General features: G+C 38.2%; 1 protein-coding gene across 1 annotated transcript in view; it reads right to left on the bottom strand.

The window, feature by feature from the left end:
* PLXNA4 (plexin A4) overlaps nt 1-21,026 on the bottom strand; it is a 946,574-nt gene that overhangs the window by 148,652 nt on the left and 776,896 nt on the right. The window contains exons 15-16 of the mRNA XM_077468718.1: nt 9,894-10,030; nt 5,289-5,456 (exon numbers count right to left, since the gene is read on the bottom strand). Of these exons, the coding sequence (XP_077324844.1) occupies nt 5,289-5,456; nt 9,894-10,030 (305 nt within the window). The remainder of the gene's footprint in view (nt 1-5,288; nt 5,457-9,893; nt 10,031-21,026) is intronic.

The following is a 21,026-nucleotide window of genomic DNA, read 5'->3' on the forward strand; positions in this document are numbered from 1 at the left end:
ACATGACTAGGATACAAAAGCAGTTTTTTTTTCCTAATACTTTATTTTTTGGTGATATACTGCAGTGAGCATATTGGTTTTATTCTGTGCATGTACGAAATAAAATCATGTACATGTAACCAATATCTAGGAAGATAAAATATTTGAAATCCAACTGGGTGATTTAATAATCAGAATAATGTAAGGGCACAGTGTACTGGGTTTCACCCTATTAGCAAATTGGTCTGTGCAAGGGAACAGAACAGGGGACCTAGCACTTTCTTATTTTAACTGTTACAATGGTACAGTTCTCTGTGATAACCAATATTATAGGTGTTTTCTGCTACTTGTTCATTATTTAATTCTACCTAAATAGAATGCAAAACAAATCCCAATAAATTCAAGATTCACTAAGCCAAAATAACGATGTTGGCATAATTGTAAAACAACAACAACAAAAAAACTGTTTTATAAATGCAAAACATGTTTAGAAATACCTCTTCAAATGTACAGACTGTACTTGCTTTGAAGACTTAATTTTGCGCAACGAAATGTGATTTTTCTCACATGTTAGATCAATCAAGTGTGTTTCTTCTGCTTAATTACATTTAGTAAGAAATAGGTAAACTAGCCAAGCACCCAGGGCTGTTTACTTAAATGAGAGCATACATATTTAGTATTTTATTGTACTATTTTTGCTTGCACATGTTCTCCTTGTGAGTATGAAACAAAGGGTTTAACTTATTGGGTGTTCAAATACTAGCATGTCAGTTTTGGGAAAAACTGGGTTGTAATAGTTGCAACTGTAATGGAGATCCTAAAATAAATATTTAATGACCCTTGAACCCTAATGCCTACAGTATAGATCAAAGCTGCACATGTCAAGGTGCCAATGAAAGCCCTGTCAAACCATATCAATAAGGTACAGAGGCAGCTGGTATGCATACAATAAGTAATCATAATTGACCATATATTTGATATTGTGACTAATATTATATTTAGTGTCACTGCTTAGGCCTCATGCACACTGGGAGTTTAACCCCAGTGCATGAGACTCTGGTGATGAGGTGCTTGTGCTAGGTAGAGACACACCACCCAACCCGCTGCTGGCAACCTGTAAAAGTCTCTGAGATTCTGAAAGCTGTCATGGATAGATGAGGTTAGACGGTGCACTGAGGGGCGCTTACATTTAGAGCAGGAATGAAAACCTATAAAGCTAGCAGTCTGAGTTCTGGGTACTTATTTCTGGGTACATACTGCCCTAAATGTAAGTATTGCTCCATGCACTGTCCAGTGACAGCAGCTGTCAGCCTCTCATAGCCTTTAATAGGCTGCTGGCAGTGGGGCTGTACCTTCCACCCTCACCTAAATATCAAACTGAACAAGTAACCTATTTACTGGAAAATGCCATCAGGTGATGAACTATGTATGTTCCTGTACATTCTGGTGCATATATATATACCCAGGCATACCCCACTTTTAAGTACACAATGGGGTTTATTTACTAAAGCTGGAAAGTGCAAAATCAGGGTCACTGCTGCATAGAGACCAATGAGCTTCTAAACCCAGCTTGTTCAATTAAGCCCTGGAAGCTCACTGGTTTCTATGCAGAAATGAGCCTGATTTTGCACTTTCCAGCTTTAGTAAATAAACCCCTTTGTGTACTTAAAAGTGGGGTATGCCTATATATATATATATATATATATATATATATATATATATATATATATATATATATATATTTACAAATAATCAAATACCAGGCTTATTTCATAAAGTCAACGGCAATGCAAAAAATACTAAATGGAATTTGCATTTCCTAGGTGAAATACTGAAAAATAAAATCAGGTTGTTGTGGGGTACATCAACCTGGACATATTTTTTGTTATTAATACTCTTGTTCTTATCATATAAGCCCACTTGAGTGAATACAGAATATAATATTAAGCCCTTTGCTGTGATGCTTTCATGCAAATGTATGAGTTTAAGGTACACTATGGTGAGATGCAGTGTAGTTGATTCACTTAAGAAATACAGATACTTTGTGAAGTTCCTGTACACTTTGCAACAATTCTGTTCACTAAGCTAAGTGAATAAAATGAAGCTGTGTACACTTTATTCAACCAATCAGATGCTAGCAAAGAAATATTTTTTTTCGTTCCCTTGTACATGATTAGGCTTACACAAGATCACCCATTTACCTGTCATTTACTTTGCAAAGGAAAGATGCAGTTTTCAAAGTGAACATTCCCCTTGCTAAGTAAGTAGCCTCTATATATTTTGTAAATCAATTCCAATACCACAGCAATCTATAATAACACAATGGTATATTTGTAAACACACTCCATATTAACAAAAAAGTAGAGTTTTGCACATTGCTTTATATATTTTCATGAAAAAAGCTTCTGGTTCTGTGAAGTCTTCTACCTGGCAGCCCCTGCCTGGATATAATTGCGCTGAACAACATGGAATCTCCTGCTCATAAACTGTTCTACAGCCTCCAGATAAAATGAAATAAGCAGATTCCTAGATTCTGTTCTTGGCGAATAAAGCACTAATTGGAAGGATTTGTAGAGGTGTCAGCTGTTTTAACCAAGTCACATATTTCTCTGCTTAGATGTTCAGTTTGGCATGCAACGTTAAATACCTCTTTTAGTTTATTTTGGTTTGTAAGAGAGAGAAATGACAGGTACAAAAAAATAGACTTCAAACAAGCTGTGTGAAACATCATTGAGCCTCTATAATAAACCCTTTTTCTATGTTCTTTCATACTTAACTCCTCAAAGATCTATGTATATAGTGCCAGCGTAATTTAGGTTACCAGTATCTGATTTTGACTTTACAAGTGATCAGCATGAAAATGCAAGACATGACAAATTAATGGGTATAAATATCTTTTGTAATCCTCACGAAACCATTTGTTTTAAAATGGCTGGAGAAATGCAGACCCAACTGAATACTAAACAATTACACAGTACAAATTAATCACGTGAAATTTTTTATAAATACGGACATATTAATGGTCATTGGTCATTAACAAAACCTGCTATAGGGAGTGTCCCTCCTCTGAGTGATTACCTTTTCTACTCAGTCTAAGCCCTTGTACACACGGCCGGACATTCCGACAACAAAATCCATCTGATTTTGTCTGACGGATTTTGTCCGAAACTGGTGTTGCATACACACGGTCAGACAAAGTTGTCGGAAAATCCGATCGTTCATAACGTGATGACGTAATTTAGTTATGACGGGACTACGTTCAGGCTAGTAGCCTGCTTTGGTCTAGGAATTTGATCTGAACATGCGTGGCACTTTGTCCGATCGGAATTCTCTACAAACTATCAGATTAAGTCCAATCGGATCATGTTGTCGGAAAATTTTATAGCCCGGCTCTAAAACGTTGTCGGACGGATATTCCGCTGGAAACAGTCTGATGGAGCCCACACACGGTCGGATTATCCGACAATACGGTCCGATCGGACATTTTCCGTTGGAATGTGTGTGTGTACAGGGGCTAAGATAGTTGAAAGACATGAAAATAATAACGAGACAATAAAAGTCCAGCTCAACATTTAGTTTAAATCAGCTAAATACAGTACATGAAAACTCGTATGAGTACGAAAGGTCTAATTGTTCATTTTCTGTCTTCTTTAGAGAGACAGCCTGAGTAGAAAAGCTTGTCACCTGCCATAAGTCTGTAGGGATGGACCCTTGCTCTGTGTGTGGAAGCAGTGGTCTTCCTGCAGAGAGCCAACACCCTCCCAGACCCCCTCCCCCTCTGAGCCAGAGCTAAATCCACTGGGCCAGGGTTGTGGGGAACAGAACAAAGCATACGTGAGCTGTCATTTAGCTGGCAATTTAAACATACTTATTTTGTAAGTTTCAGGTTTGCTGTAGTAGATCATATGGATTGTACAGATGTGCAAATTCATAGGCAAGTTCAAAGCATGCCCCAGGGATGCTAGTTAAAAGAAATATTGATATTTTAATGTTTCACTTTAAGCATTATTAAAATTGATGTTCCACCCAAGAGTTTTTGAAAAAAAGTTTTGTTTTAGTACATGACCCTGAGACCAGTGATTGACAATTCCTTTCCTACTAGCCTAGAAAATATCCATTATTGTTTTTAACCAATCAGTCCCCTTGACTTCAGTGGGGTTTAGATTCGGTGCCCAAACTGTAGTAAAGTTTGCTGAACCTGTCCCAAACCAAACACAGGTATGTTTGGTTCACCATTGCCAATCAGTAACAAGCATGGGTTTTGCTGAATGAAGAGTTATGGGCCTGATTTAGCAGGGTCCTTCTATACAGTGCAATGGCAAGAGACAGGCTTTCTGTTCTCATAGTAGCTGTTTTCTAAAGTATACACACACCGTAAGACTTTATTCTACATTTAAATGTATCTGACATGCATTTAGCAGATTTAAATTGTAGGTTGAATTGGCCTTTAAGAAAGAGGACTGAAAATTAGGTAAGTAAATTATTGATATGAGCTCAGTGATTCAACTTGCACCCAAGACCTACAGTTATGCATAAGAATGAAGGATATCTAGTGGAACAAATGTCTTAAAATACCACCTTTTTCAGTCATTTAGTAAAGTTACCTTATTGCTATGTGCATTGAGTGATTCATCAATAAATACACATCAAACTTTTATAGTGCCAAGCACAAAGGCAAAGAAGTACACTGACATTTTTAACTAGGCATCTCCAAGTCTGCAAGCTATAGAAAGGTCTTCAGGATAAATAGATATACTTAGAGTAAGATTAAGGTTTTAAATGTACAGTATTTAATAAATTACTCTGTCAATCTATTTTTTTCTAGTTCACGTTTTAGATTTCTTTGGATTATAGAATATAGAAGTTCTATAAATCTAGTCTATACATACATACGAAGCAAGTCTAAGCCAAATGATAAGATATAAAGGAGCTGTCACCTAGTCTATTGATCAGACTGCTTCTAACCTCATCTTGTCTCTTTACAAGACAAGTGAACAGGTTTAATGAGCAGTGGAGCTGAGAAAGGTCAATGGTATTATCGTGTGCACACTCCATAATTTGAATACATTGCTTCAATGATGGCCAACTATAAAATGTTTCTAAGAAATATTGTTCTAGCTACAAACTCTGCATTTTTATTATTAACAAGTCTGTGAAAACTGAGTTTATAAATGTATAATGAGTATTATTTTATTAATAATATTAATAAGAATAATATGTTATCATATTGATTCAGTTACAAATTATGCACCTCGAATGGATATGCAGTATTTTATAGTAAATACTGTCTGCAGTGGTCTATACAATACCTGAAAATGCTCCACTCCGGTTCAAGTTTGATAATTCTAGGATCCTCCACATACTCAAATAATAATTCCTGAGGAATTTTGGCTTTGTCAATCTGAACAGTCACTTTCACCTTCTCCAAGCCCTCAAGCGAAGCTGTGGTGTTACAGAATATTTCGTTTGCTGTTCTCCTGTAACAAAGCCAGCAAATATAATGACTAATCATGATCATCAGCTCTCAATAAACATATATATATATCATACAGAGTACATATTTTTGTCCCTGTATTACAGATGCACTTATCACAAATACACAGTAAATAACAATTACTTTGTATTACTAAAATCTGTGATGGCAAAATATCTTTATAGCTAATACGCAAACATCATCTAAAATGTATAGAATAAAGTTAAAACTGTTTTCATCATGAAAATTGGTGTGAAATGAAAAAAAAGATAATGCGCTTTTAAATTAAAGTTGGTTTGGTGAGCTTTGGTAAAATATTAAACCTTTCAAGAAGTGAAAGCTGAGCGCATATATATATATATATATATATATATATATATATATATATATATATATATATATATATATATATATAGATAAACAATCGATGCAAAACCTGAAACTGTGAAACAGTGGCAAATATACATCAAAGCAACGCTCCCATCAGTTAGTAAAAAAATAACTGACTGACTAGTATATGGTAGCTACCACATATACGCAGGTGAAAATGTGGATAGTGGTAAGTAAACAGTCTCTAGTGGACTGATGCAATATACAGATGATAATTGAGGAGTGCACCTGTCAACAAAAATTCTTCCACCTCGTGTTCCACACACCCCCAAGGGGTTTAAACTCACCAGAACTCAAAGATTATCAGGCCTCTATCCTCATCCTACGGAATATTAGATCCAGATATCTTTATAGAATCCTCTGAAATCCAGGAACATGGAAAAAGAGACTTCACATAGTCTAGCTCCATTTCACCATTTAATCACTTCTTGGTTTTTAATTTTTTGCCTGGATGTCAATGGAGCTGCGTGACCAGCATCAGTTACTCCATAGCACTGAGATAGGAAGAGTAGGGTAGGGCGAGGTTTTCTTCCTTTTTTTTTAACACACACACACACACACACACACACACACACATATATATATATATATATATATATATATATATATATATATATATATATATATATATATAAAGCATTTTACAAAAGTGAGTAAACCCCTCCCATTTTTGTAAATATTTTATTATATCTTTTTTTATGTGACAACACTGAAGAAATTACACTTTGCTACAATGTAAAGTAGTGAGTGCACAGCTTGTATAACAGTGTGAATTTGCTGTGCCATCAAAATAACTCAACATACAGTCATTAATTTCTAAGCCGTTGGCAACAAAAGGCACTACACCCCCTAAGTGAAAATGTCCAAATAGGGCCCAATTAGCCATTTTCCCTCCACTGAGTCATGTGACTCGTTAGAAGGTCTCAAGTGTGAATGGGGAGCAGGTGTGTTAAATTTGGTGATGGTCACTGGAAATTCAACATGCCCCCTCATGGCAAAGAACTCTCTGAGGATTTGAAAAAAATCATTGGTGATCTATATAAAGATGGTCTAGGCCAGTGGTGGCGAACCTTGGCACCCCAGATGTTTTGGAACTACATTTCCCATGGTGCTCCAGTACACTGCAGAGTGCCAGAGCATCATGGGAAATGTAGTTCCAAAACATCTGGTGTGCCAAGGTTCGCCATATAAGAAGATTGCCAAGATCCTGAAATTTAGCTGCAGCAGTATAGTAATATGCAGGATACAGCAGAAGGATTCCATCTCTAGAGTGATACTGCTTTTTACCAATTAAACACCATCTGGTTTTACCTATGGCAAATTTTACCTGATTTTTCTTTGGCCTGGTATGACCATTGACATTGAGTGTGGATTTGAATGTTCTACTTCTGACTACCTTCATGATCAACAGTCCATAGCGCCATATGGTTCGATCGGTCACCTGAAGTTCCTGGAGGAAAAAGCCCTGGCTGGGTGTTAGCCACAAGCTTTAAAGCTTGTGCAGCTGGTAAGCATGCACTCTCTTTGGTGGTGGATTTACTTTTGTCCGTACTAAAGTCACAGGATAAAGTCACCATATTTTGTTGTTTGTTTTATTCACCCATTCTTCCATTGGATGATTTCTCAAGACTTTCCCATTCATTGGAGGACTTTTTATATGTCACATGTGTCACTTATTGGGACTTGTTATAATTTTATATAAGTTTGTTTGCACCTATTATTGGGTCACATGTCATTTTGAAAGCACAGCTCCTTATGTTTATTTATATTATATATATCCCCTTTGTGCCAAGTGTATGCATATGTGCGGATTTCGGGGGTATACCGGGATGATGCCTGCAGCTGCAGGCATCATCCTGATACAGTTTTTTAGAGCAGGCGTTCGCCTTTCCAGGGATAACAATGGATGTGGCCAAAAGCACTCATCCCCCCTCCCACCGCCTCCGGCCACCTCCCGCCGTTCTTACCGAGCCTCCTGTCCCACCGGGAGACCCGATCTGTAATGCGCGAATGGTTTTGTTCCAGTCTCCTGAATGTAAACACGAAGGTGACGTCACAACTTTCTGTTTACTTGGCTGCCAATGGCGCCGGATATAAAAAAATATACAGTATTCAGAATTGCTGTTTTTGGCGATCTGAATACTTTGAAGTTCAAAGGAGGGATTGGAGGTCTTTTAGACCCCCGATCCATCCATAAAGAGTACCTGTCACCACCTATTACTGTCACAAACACAATTTAATAATATTAAAAAAATTAAAAAATGAAGAAAAAAAATTCTAAAGCGCCCCCGTCCCCGCGAGCTCACACAGTAAAGAAAACGCATACGGAAGTCGCACCCGCATATGTTAACGATGTTCAAATCACACATGTGAGGTATCGCCATGATCGAAAGAGCAAGAGCAATAATTCTAGCACTAGACCTCCTCTGTAACTCTAACCTGGTAACCGTAAAAAAAAAATGTAAGCATTGCCCATGGAGATTTTTTGGTACCGTAGTTTGTCGCCGTTCCAGCAGTGCGTGGAATTATAAAGCGTGACATGTTTGGTATCTATTTACTCGGCGTAACATCATCTTTCACATTATACAAAAAATGGGCTAACTTTACTATTTTGTCTTTTTTTAATTCATGAAAGTGTCCCTTTTCCCAAAAAGTTGCGCTTAAAACACCTCTGCACAAATATCGTGTGCCATAAAATATTGCAACAATCGCTATTCTCTAGATTCTCTGCTAATATATATATATATATATATATATATATATATATATATATATATGCTAAGAAACACATCAAAATTGTATTGATACATCTCCTGAACATATTAGTTGCATGTGCAACATGCAATTTTCTTGCTTCAATACTTTCAGTAACTGACCAAAAAAAAAAAAAAAACTGGGACCCATTTTATTGCAACACATTAAATGTGCATTGTGGAATGCTGCAGTGCAGGTACATTGCTTGCTACTCTATTAATGCATTGGGATCGTCTTTCAAAATGAAGTCTACCACAAGACTTCAGTGAGTTTCAATGGCATTCGTGTTGCATAGGGCTAACCCATTCACTTGAATGGAATGCCCTATGCATGTTTGTCACCAAAAAAGAACCTCCTAAAAGCTCCTTAAAAGATAATGGCACCTAATGCACATCACAAGTTCTGCCAGCAATTCCAAATTGTGAATTGTGAATGGAACCTCATCTAGGGACATCTGAATAGGACCAAAAATAAATTGAGGAGTGTCATGAACAGGGCTAGGTAAATGCGGAAATTGAAGAAGATACATGATTTGATAACGCTATAAGGCAGTACAATATACTGTAATACGGGAAATAAACTCAAATGTCCTTTTCTGCACAACAACCCATTTACATCAACTTTATTCCACTATGATAACACATGTCCTTTTATACACTACAGTATATATTCCTAAGGCTGAAAAAATTGCTGCATGCCTTTCATAATGACTACATCCACCTTTTTCACTTTGGGTATTTAGGTCCACTTCCCTTCAAGTCTGATCTAAAGAGCTATCATAAATACCAAAGAAGGAAAAAATAAGTTAATCCTATTACTGGTTTCCTTTTTTATCATACAAATGAGAACAAGATAATTTTGTGCAGATTTAAAGCACTTTGTGAAATAGCCTGTAACCTTAATCTGAATATATTATGTATGCTTCATAATATATTCTCAAGAAAAACTGCATTAAAAGAACATTATCTGACAAATCATAAAACTATTGAATACTAATACATTTAGTATGTGACTGTCTCATGTCACTGCTTTAATCTTGCAAATCACTTGCAAGATTGCAGATCATTATGAAACAGTTTTGATGTTTTATACACACAGTTATATAACTAAATTTTATTTTACTCTTGTGGTTTAATTTTACTATGCTTGATAAATAATGCAAAGAATAAAAAATGAACATATGTCTAATCTGAGCACCACAGATAAACTATGGTCACATTAAAAAAAAAAAAAAAAAAGAAAAAGTGAGATATATTCAATGCAAACAATCAACATTAAATGACAAAGGCAATGTTACCTGTCAAAAATGCATGGCTGTCCCCCAAACATCACTTTCACACTGCTTCCTGCACTTAAGTTTGTTCCAGTGATAGTCACTTGTGTCCCTCCTGAGACGGGTCCTTGGGTGGGCTCTAACTTTGACAAAGCCAACGTCTGTAAGGAGAAAAAAGTTATTTTATTTATTGATATTTTCAATTGGACATGTATTGTGAAAGGAATTTACTAAGACTGGAGCAGTCAGAATCTGGAGCAGCTTTGCATGGCTTCCATCTTCCATTGTCAAAGCTTAACTCCTAAAGATCAAAGCTGATTGGTTACCATGTACAACTGCTTCAGATTCTGGCTGCTCCAATTTTACCAAATTCCACCCTTATATATCTACAGTATATAGTATTACACAATTAAGATTTGTATATATTTTTTTTTACTTTAGTTTCTTTTCAGCTAATCTGAATATTTATATTTCCAGTTTCTCTTTATTTTTAAACAGTTCTCTGTTTTACAAATGTAGTTGTAGGAGGTTATCTTCTCAGATAGTCCTTACTGACCTCTACTATTTGATTTTTATTGAAGCACAAGGACACTGAATACTCAGTACTGAATACAATTGCATTGCATGACCTGTGATTGTATAATGACAATACATTTTTGAATTCTTGTATTGGATCCTTGAAGTGTAAACTGCAGCTAGAGTTTTAGTGTGCAACTTTTCCACCTACTCAATGATAGTAGAGTAGTCATTAGCTTCACTATGCTTAACATTACAAGTACCATTTGGTCAACAGCAGTATGGTCTAAAACTAGACATATATATTAGAGCTCAGCATGCATGGATGATTATACCATCTCACAATGTCTCCTGGGCTATTTTCTCCCAAGTACAAGAGCACTCTAGACACATTTATATAAGCACTTTCTCTACTGTGGTGCACAAGATGTAATTCCAAGTATCACAGCCAAGCAGTTAAATGTTTTAACTCCATTCCACAGTGTCTCTGCAGTGTATCTAAAACATTCTAGCAGTTCAAGCTGCTTTGGGCATTGAAACTGGGCTGTTTGGGCCACTAGTAAAGACCAATGGCTGCCATAGCTGCATCATGAGATTATGGGGGGCATTAAAGAGATTGCAAACCCCCCACACACATGTAATAATTACCTGCTCTGTGCAATAGTTTTGCCCAAGCAGCCCAACCATTCTCTTCTTTCTCGGGTCCCCCGCCGATGATCCTGGTTGCTTCCCCCTGCTTGCTGGGTACCCACAAAAGGCAAGCCATTTGCTATGAAGGCAATTGTGCTCTGCTCCACTTCCGCCCCCTTCTTACTGGCTGTAATTGACAGCAATGGGAGCCAATAACACATCGCTAGATCAAGATTGGGCTTAGGTAAGGTCAAGACTGGGGGGGGTATTTTTACCTTTCTATGCATTAGGATAAAAAACCTTCTGTGTGCAGCAGCCCCCCTCAGTCCCCCCCCCCAATACTTACCTAAACCCCATCTTGAACCAGCAATGTTGCATGAGAGTCTCGGCTCTATCTGGGACTCTTCCTCCTCATTGGCGAAAACAGCAGCGGGGTGCCACTGGCTCCTGCTGCTGTCAATCAAAGTCATTGAGGAGAGGGGAGGGGGGGGGGGGGTGAGCCGGGTTTCAGTGTCCATAGAGCTGCAGCTTGGCCCGTGTGCCCCCATAGCAATCTGCATGCTGTGGGGGCAGGAGGGAGGGGCCATGAACGCAGACGGGGATCCAAGAAGAGGAGGATTTGGGCTGCTCTGTGCAAAACCAATGCACAGAGCAGGTAAGTATAACATGTTTGTTATTTTTAAAACCCAAGACCTTAATATCATTTTAATACAGAGAATGCATTAAGGTAGAAAGCCTTCAGGTTTTAGAGCCACTTTACAACACCTGGCCATGACAGTAAGCAGCTGCTGAGGTTCATGAAGCACAGTTGGGAGTTCCCACGGAGCTATTGCCGGAGGAGAGTCCACAAAGATGCCCTGCATGCAGAACATAGAGCAAGGATAAGAAAACTAAATCTTAACTGGAATTCTTCTTTAATGATTTTTCTTGGTTCCTGGAGTTGTTTTTTGATTTTACATATGTGATGTAAGGCTTGCCCTACTGTGCCTCATAGTAATAGCCCAGATATATTTCTAGCAAGATGTAAATTCCCTTGATCGCTTTTTCAGCCCTGTTGTGGAGTTAACCTTTCAGGGACCACTAAAACCATCAGACTAAGGAGATTCATTTTTGTATTTAGAATGCGATAACATATGATTACATTCTGATACAGGAGATCACAATGATACAGAAATAAAGCATAAAAAATGCCTATTTCAGAAATGAAAATCTGGAGTGTATACTTAGATTAGCATTTTAATGGAAAAACTCCTAAGGACTGCAGGAGAGGAGAACATCTGCATTCAAGTGATGAGTTATGCAGAAGTGACAGAATATGCACAAACAATGGAGTCAGTGGCTATATGAAAGCTGAACCTGCTATTGCTTGGCTCTGTGTGACTTTCAAAATTTGGGTCTGGAAAGTGGCATTTTAACTACATTATCCTAGCATGGCTTTTATTTCAAATTCTATTAATTGTATATCGGTGAATTAATAACATCCTCAAAACGTATACACATGCTTATCTTTTCTTATTAAGTTATCACAGTTAGTGCCATGGTGACTCTATTGTGGACCACAACATATGACTTTAAACGAGGGATGTGCCCAAGCTTACATTTTGTGCATTGGTATTTGGAGACCCATGAATAGGTATAGATTCCTTACAAAACAAAACAGTGCTACAGGTAAAAAAGTCCCTCAAGATGGTGAGTGCAGGCCAAGAGCAGTGCTGCAGACCACACAGCCTTTCTGCCCATTACAGATTGGGGGAAAACCAACACTGAAATAAAAGCAAAAGAAGAAGGCCCAACACCCCTGAAGTTCTGAAGAAGAGGGCATAGCCCATGAAATGCGTAAGCTATGTCCCTGTGGATGGACAAGTATTCAGAGTTGCTACTGGATTATGTTACATGCACTCTATCATGTACCTTTGAGAGTACATTGGAATTAGGTTTTCTTAAAAAAAAGTCTTGTGATAATTAACTAGGAAGGTGCACCTTCTTATTTTTTTGTTTTTATTATAGATTCTTTAGTCCCTGATGTAACTAATAAGATGAAGTTCAAGAAGCATGTATTTGACGCCTTGAATTGACCACTTGTATAAGGTTTAATGTGTGTTTGGAAAACAAGGCAGTTCCGAAGATGTATTTGACTTGCTTTGAGTTGTGCCGTTTAGCCATTAGGTACAACATGCCCTACTCAAGTGTACTGAATTGCAGGCAAAGCGGGTCAAACACAGCCTTTTCTTGTCAAGGACTTAATTTTCCATTTGAATTCAGAGATGTGTTTGAATAGAAAGCACATAGCTTGAAAAGAACAATTATCAAAATGAAAATACACCACATGGTAATGTTAGAGTAAGGCCTAGTTTACACTTTGTTTGTGCATAGATACCCCTGTGAGGCTGCCTTTGCTTGGGGGCTTTTGTGAAGGTGGAGGGTGGGGTGGTGGCTCAACCTCCCATTTTTATAGTCCTCTCCCACCCTTCCAAAGCCCCCTTAAGTTGCAAAGGCAGCTGTACAGTGGTATATGCTGTATATACCATGGACACAATGTTTTGTGAGGCAAACAATATCCCCTCTGGCACAGTAGGTGGGAATTCCCTCTCGCTGAACGTGGCCTTCAGCTGTGATGTTACTGTGATGACTTTTAAGGGATATAATACTTCCTCACCACTTTTCAAAGGCCTTTTGAAAAGTGATACAATAAAGATCACTTATAGAGGACAACATTAGTACAAAGGAACCATTACTGCATAGAAATAAGTATGATAACAAGCAAGACTGACTGTCCTTCACAAGCTTTGGTGCCAAAAAGAACAACCCTCTGTCAGGAACACAGGTGTTCGATATGACATTTTCTTGTTTTACTGGTTTTATCCTGGCTTAGATTATAGTGTCAAAGCATAAGTAGGCTTATTTGGAATCTATACTGATGTTAGGTATAAAATGTGTGACTGATAATTATACAAGAGAAAACAGTTAAACTAGAAAAGAGTTAATAAAAAGTGAGAGTTATATTTATTTTAAACAGTTAGGTATTAAAGTGTTCTTTCTGGAAGATTTATGATGATTTAAACAGAGTTTAGTGTTAAAAAATGTTCCACTTTTCTAGTAAGACTGGAAGCACAAAGAGTTCTTACGTAATAGCGCATATTCCTTGTTATTCTTGTATTCACATACTGTGAATTTAGAGGAAAAATGACTATGAACATTTATACAATGACATTAAAACATCTCCCATTGTATAAGTCACAAGCTCACTAGGAGAAAAGATGAAACAGAGACAACATGCCTCAATGCCACTTTCTTAACAGAAGGCCACTCATAAGGGGAAATAATTTATACATTTCATTATTTCTAGGAAAGACAAGATGTTGAGTCTTCTATTTAAATAACTTAGTCCAAGAATATATTTAATTTGTTTTCACTGGTTTGGGTTTGTCTCTTAGATACAGCACAAACATATCCCAGGATGTGGTAAATATCCTTTAATCAGTATGATCTGGATTTAGTTTATAATTTAAGCATTTAGTCGGCCATTTTTATTATTTCATTCTAGAAGTGCAAAAATACCTATTATTTTATGGAAATGTATGTCACATAGCTCCAGTTAAAGACATGCAAAAAGTAAGTTTGCTTTTTAATGTTAATTCCACCTAGACACATGCTCTAACAATGCTCCCCCTGATCCATTTTAGTCTATTTGTAGCCAAAACTGTAATACAAAATGCAATTTCTATAGAATAAGAAAGGGTTAAAACCCTTTGCAGGTTGTTCTTATGTAAACCATTGAAATGATATGCCATCATTTCCTGTCTATACAAGTGTAGTTTTCTAAGTAAGGGGAATTCCCTTCTTAGACAGCTGTCACCTAAACAGGTGTTCCTATTGGAAGGTTAACCCTCACCTTTTGTTCATGTGACAACTCATAAAGTTTTGGATTTCACCCTTTCTGTCTTGGTGGCAATGGTGACCAGTTCAAATAGAAAGGGTATATCTTCCCAATGGGGACACAGACAGAAATAAAAAGTTGATAGAGGGTCTATTGACCCTATAGACAGTGTGAACTTGTTAATGGATTGATCATGCAAATTTCTTTCCTGCAACCCAAGGTTGCAGGAAAGAAATTTGCATGATCCCTCATCAACATAGACAGTGCTGACAGGGGAATCCCTCCTGCCAAGCAATTGTCTCTTCCCGGAAGGGGGGCGGGGGAAGCGGTCTCTGCTGGAAGAAGACATTGATTATTGCTAGCGGCTATAGCAGCCTCTAGCATGAATCTGGCAGGCTGGTTGTACCCAAGTTGATTAATCAACTTGGTACATACAGCCTGTCCTCGCATGGCTCAAATCTCCAGATTTGAACCATCTATGGCCAGCCTTACTGCTTTATTCAAACTTAAAAAACACAGTTTTCTCTTTATGGACAGGAACATGAAAAATCAAAACTGCTAATTTTAAAGGCTTATATGCAAGTTATTGTCATAAAAAGTGTTTGGGAACCCAGGTCCTGCCCCTGGGGAAATTATGAATGCAAATTTTTTTTTTTTAAAACAAGCAGTGATTTTAATAATGCTTAAAGTGAAACAATAAATATTCCTTTAAATATCGTGCCTGGGGGGTGTCTATAGTATACCTGTAAAGTGGCACAGTTGTCCTGTGTTTAGAACAGTACCACAGCAAAATGACATTTCTAAAGGAATCTAAAGGAAAAAAAGGAATTTGAAACTGATCACGGCTGTAATGAATTGTCGGGTCTTGGAAATATAGATAAAACTCATTGAAAAAAATGGCACGGGTTCCCCCCAGTCCATTACCTGGCCCTTTGGGTCTGGTATGAATATTAAGGGGAACCTCAAACCAGTTTTTTTTTAAATTGTGTGGGGGTCCCCCAAAATCCATACCAGGCTCTTCAGGTCTGGTATGAATATTAAGGGGAACCCTGCTCCAAATTAAAAAAATTAATGGCGTAGGGGTCCCCCCAAAATCCATACCAGACCCTCATCTGAGCATACACAGGAAAAGAGGATGGAGACGAGAGAGTGCTCCCCCTCCTGAACCGTACCAGGCCACATGCCCTCAACAATGGGAGGGTGCTTTGGAGTAACCCCCAAAGCCTCTTGTCCCCATGTTGATGGGGACAAGGGCCTCATCCCACAACCCTTGCCTGGTGGTTGTGGGGGTCTGTGGGTGGGGGCTTATTGGAATCTAGAAGCCCCCTTTAATAAGGGGACCCCCAGATCCCGGCCTCCCCCCTATGTGAATTGATAAAGGGTACATTGTACCCCTACCAATTCACAAAAAAGTGGCAACAATATAAAAAAAAGACAAGAGACACTTTGAGACAAGTCCTTTATTAAAAAATAAAAAAATAAAATGACCCGCGATGTAGATCCATCTCACGTCGCCCGAAGAGCTGAAAAAAGAAGAAAAAAGGCCCAACAGCTCCGCCTCCACGGGAGGCTCCCGCCGATTGATGCTTCTTCCTCTCAGTGACAGCTGTTATATAGCTGAGGGCAGGGCCATCTGGGGATGTAAAGGGGTTACCCCGCCCCCCCGACACCATGCTGCGCCCATTACGTTCCCCATCCCTACTTATTAATATCATTCTGTAAAACACATACGGATATGCAGCATTTTTGTATATGACTGACTATATTGTCATTGATCTTGTGTCGATTAAATTACAGATGCTTTCCCTGATGAAGCGGCTCAGTCCACGAAACTAGTCAAAACACTGTCCATGACCAAGTCACCTATGTTTTTAATTTACTACTGACTCTTCTGGTCATGTACTATGTATCAATAAACTTTTTCTAAATGTTATATGTTGTTTATATATATCACATGTATCCTTCTTTACACTGTACCGAGATAGTTAATTTTCTCCTCTTTTCCTTGGTAAACCCTGGCTGGGGACCAAGCTCCCAAAACCCTTTATCTCATTAAGTCTTGAATGATGGTGCAACCCTTGCTCTAATACACATACCCATTGACATGCCCTTTAGAGGCCATCCATATTCCTGAGTCCAAACACAATAAGACTCGGGGTTGATTTACTAAAGGCAAATAGCCTGTGCATTTTGCACTTGCAATTCCGCTTGTTTTCCCCCAGAACTTACTGAATGTGTTCAAGCTTCACTTCACATGAACAGGAATGGATGATGGAAATCAGCAGAGCTTCAAAACATTCACTTTTCTGGTGAAAATGAGTTCAACCGCACTTGTCAAGTGCACAGTCTTTTTGCCTTTAGTAAATCAACCCCTTTGCCCTGGAGATAACTGTTAATAGATTAGAGACAGACTTGCAGTACTTCTGAGGATTGACTTTTTTACCATCTGTAATCTATTTTGGATATTCCCATTTAAGTTCTTCTCCAGATACAGAGCAAAAGCAAAGCCCTGTGTCAACAGGCTTTGGGCCTTTGTTGATGGCATTAGTTTAACATCAGTTTGAAAAGCTTCTGAGCTCATTCATTTTACCTGCAGTTGACCTACTTCTGATCTGCATTTGAACTGCTTCAAGAGGGTTTTGTTTTTCAGTAAATTTGTATGGGAATGCAAGCTCAACCTCACTTGATGCAAAGAATAGTTCCTTGGCAGATGCCCTTAATCACTCCAAATTTAACGGAGTTCCCTCTTTAGACAGTTATCCCCAGAACAGATATCCCCACTGCAAGATTTCCACCCTCTTCCTGTTCTGGTGACTACTAAACCTTTTATATTTCCTGTCACTTCCAGCCCCAATAACAATGGACATATAGAGAAGATATATGTGACCAGTGGGGACACAGACAGTGTAAAAAACTGACAGGTTTTATCATTTACTGCTCTGGCCACATGAAAAAATACATTTTGGGTACAGCTTTAAATATACACAAATTAAACAATTAAACATATGCACAGATTTGCCTAAACACTATGTAGCATGCTTACGAACTTAAAGCAGACTTTCATCCAAAAATGAATGTAGCTCATCTCTTTTTTTGCCTCCAGCATCTAAAACATTTGCAGCTTTTTTTTTTCAGAGGATGGATACCTTTTTTTGACAGGGACCCACTCTCAATTTCTCAATCCTCCCTTAGGCGAGAATAGCATGCACAAGACCCGCCCTCCTCCTGTCCACTCCACACCCTCCTGGGACATATTACACACCCCAGGGGGCTACAAAACTAGTCTCGCTGCACTTTCCTGACTTGTGCATGCATATTGCAAAGCCAACTATGAGATATCAGAAAATTATATCTGGCTCCCAGCTTCAAGATGGTGGCACCAGAGAGCCAAAGCCCAGCACGGAACAGACTGTGGGGAAGACAGCACTGGTCTCCATGGACTGGTAAATATCTGTTTCTTAAAAGTCAGTAGTTACAGAATCTATCTATAGCTCAAAGTCAATACAATACTTATAGATTAATACTTTTAATTGAATAATATTGTGAAGTGGTTATATTACCCCAACATGTCATGCACATGGTTGTATTTTACTTCATTTTTGTACCATAGTTTCTTTATTCACTTTACTGTGAACAGTGTGGGCATGTGAGATTCAGCTCAAAAAGTCACACACAAAATGGTGAAAAAATTCCAGTGATAGAAAACCATCAGAATTACAGACAGAAAAGTTATTATCCAAAAGTTAAGTGACACAAAGGAGCATCAATTATTCAAAGGTATAGTTATGAATGTTTTATTTTCTATTTGCAGTGTGATCAGAAAAAGAGATATCATGTTTGATTGTTTTAGTCAGGCAAACAAAAGAATACCTTGCTGAGAGATAGAATAGAAATTTAGAGAACATATTATCCCAAGGTGTTCTGCCACTCGTGTGTTTCCAAATATACACTGTCAATCTAAACTGGAAAACCAATCCACAAAGAAGTAAGATGGCATGTGCAGTTCTGTTTGGCATCATCTACAATTTGGGATCTTTGTCAATGGAAATGTTGTTTACTGTAACACATGATGCTCTTTCTGTTTTTTTTATTTTTATTTTGCCAACCCAAGGATAGTGTATCCTTGGTGTTACACACCATTTATTAAGCAACTTTTATTTGTTGTACTAAAACTGCTGCAATAGTTCCACATTTTACTGTTATGCTGCATGTCTGTGTTTAATTTTTGGAGTTGCTGGGGATTGGAACACAGAAAAGTTGAAGGTTAGATTGGCTTTATATCAGTCTTAACCTCAAAAAACAAACAACACCGGCAGGACTGGATCTTCATCCACATAGTGGGGTTGATTTATCAAAACTCTGGTGCAGCTATGCACGGTAGCCAATCAACCTCTATCTTCAATTTGTTTATTTAAGTGTTGACAACATATCTGAAAGCTGATTAGTTTCTATGCAGAGTTGCACCAGATTTTGCACTCTCCAGTTTTGTAAAACAACCCCAGGGGGGTTGTGAGATACTCTGGTCTTCACATCAATCTTTTTGCTGCTTTTTCTTATGAGTGCATTTTTGCAGACTATTTCAGTTTACCAATCCTTAGATGTGGTGGCTGCATTTGTTTTCCTTCTTAGGGCTTTGTTTTCCTTCATTTCACCAGGTGATCATGCCGTTAACGCATTTCCTGTCTTAGGGTGTCTGTATTCTCGGTGAAGTAGTAAAGCAGGCACATTTGGACAGCAGTATTGTCAGTCTGAGGAGATATATAGACTAGCAGACATCACATAGACTAGATTAGCAAATTGAAGTTGAACTCCAGCTAAGGCCAGACATACATGGAGCAAATGTATTTCTTGCAACCATAGGTTGCAGGGAAGAAATTTGCTTTATTCCCCCATTAACAAAGACAATGTTGTTGTGAGACTCTATCCTATTGGGTCATTGTCTTCTCCTGGCAATGGGCAGTGGGGGCATCCTCGTCGGGAGAAGACAGTGATTATTGCTAGCTGGTATAGCAGCCACTAATGATAATCATAGGTAAAACCCGGCATGCTGGTTGTACCAAAGTTGCTAGATAGAAATTTGAACTGTGTATGGCCTGCCTAACACTCTAAAAGCAGTTACAGCTAACTTTTTTTTCCTATTGGGATAAATGTTTTGAATGACTGAGAAAAAGCAAACCTGTCCAGACGATCCTCTAACTGCTACTTTGTCTTGACAGTTTAGTGTAGTTGTTGTAAACCCAGTCGCGGATTTTGAACTAAACACATATATTTGTAGTGCTTAATTATCTCTCTCCAAAGCTCTGAGTGCCGTTTCTCTCTGGTGCTTTGTTCCTCTGTTATCAGCATTAGTCACTTCTGACAAGTTTTCCCAACACACGAGATAAATTTGATAAATGAGATAAATGATAAATGAAAAATGATAAATGAGATAAATGAGATGAGATAAATGAGAGCTCAGAATGGAGCTTGTCTATTCTTTCCTCCAATCAGCCCTCACACACTGCAGTCTCTCCGCCCCTTCCCTATGTGCTGAGACAGATGAATAAAGATTTTTAACACAATTTCTGAAGGGGGGTAGAGAGGGGAAGACTGCTAATAAACAAATAAAGCCAATGTAGGAGGATTTGTTTATAATTATTATTATTATACAGGATTTATATAGTGCCAACAGTTTGCACAGCTCTTTACAACATGAGGGCAGACAGTACACTTACAATACAAATCAATACAGGAGGAATCAGAGTTTAATCTCTATCACCTGAGGCTTTTCACTTCACTTGGTATATGTGAGGGTTTGCAACCACTTTAAAGTAAGAAAAAGCTGAGACTTAAGCTGAGCATTTATCAAAAGTTTTTTTTTGATTCAACTAGTGGGTTGAATGAAAAAAAAAGAAAACATAAATCTCCTCTTCTGCGCTATTGTATTCTGGGAGCAGGGACTCCCCAATCAGACTACACTGATCAGCGGCTGTAGTGGCTAATCAAATGCAGGTTTTCCAGCAGAAGCAATACACATGGATCAAAATTTGTCCGGTTCCTGCTGAATCGGCTACATTTTGATATGTGTATACCCAGCTTTACTAGGTGGATCACCAGGTGAAAATAAATGAGCCTTAAAGTGGTTGTAAACTCAG

Source organism: Lithobates pipiens, unplaced genomic scaffold, assembly GCF_037356315.1.
Source record: "Lithobates pipiens isolate NorthernLeopardFrog02 unplaced genomic scaffold, aLitPip1_a1.2 Scaffold_8, whole genome shotgun sequence".
NCBI lineage: Eukaryota > Metazoa > Chordata > Amphibia > Anura > Ranidae > Lithobates > Lithobates pipiens.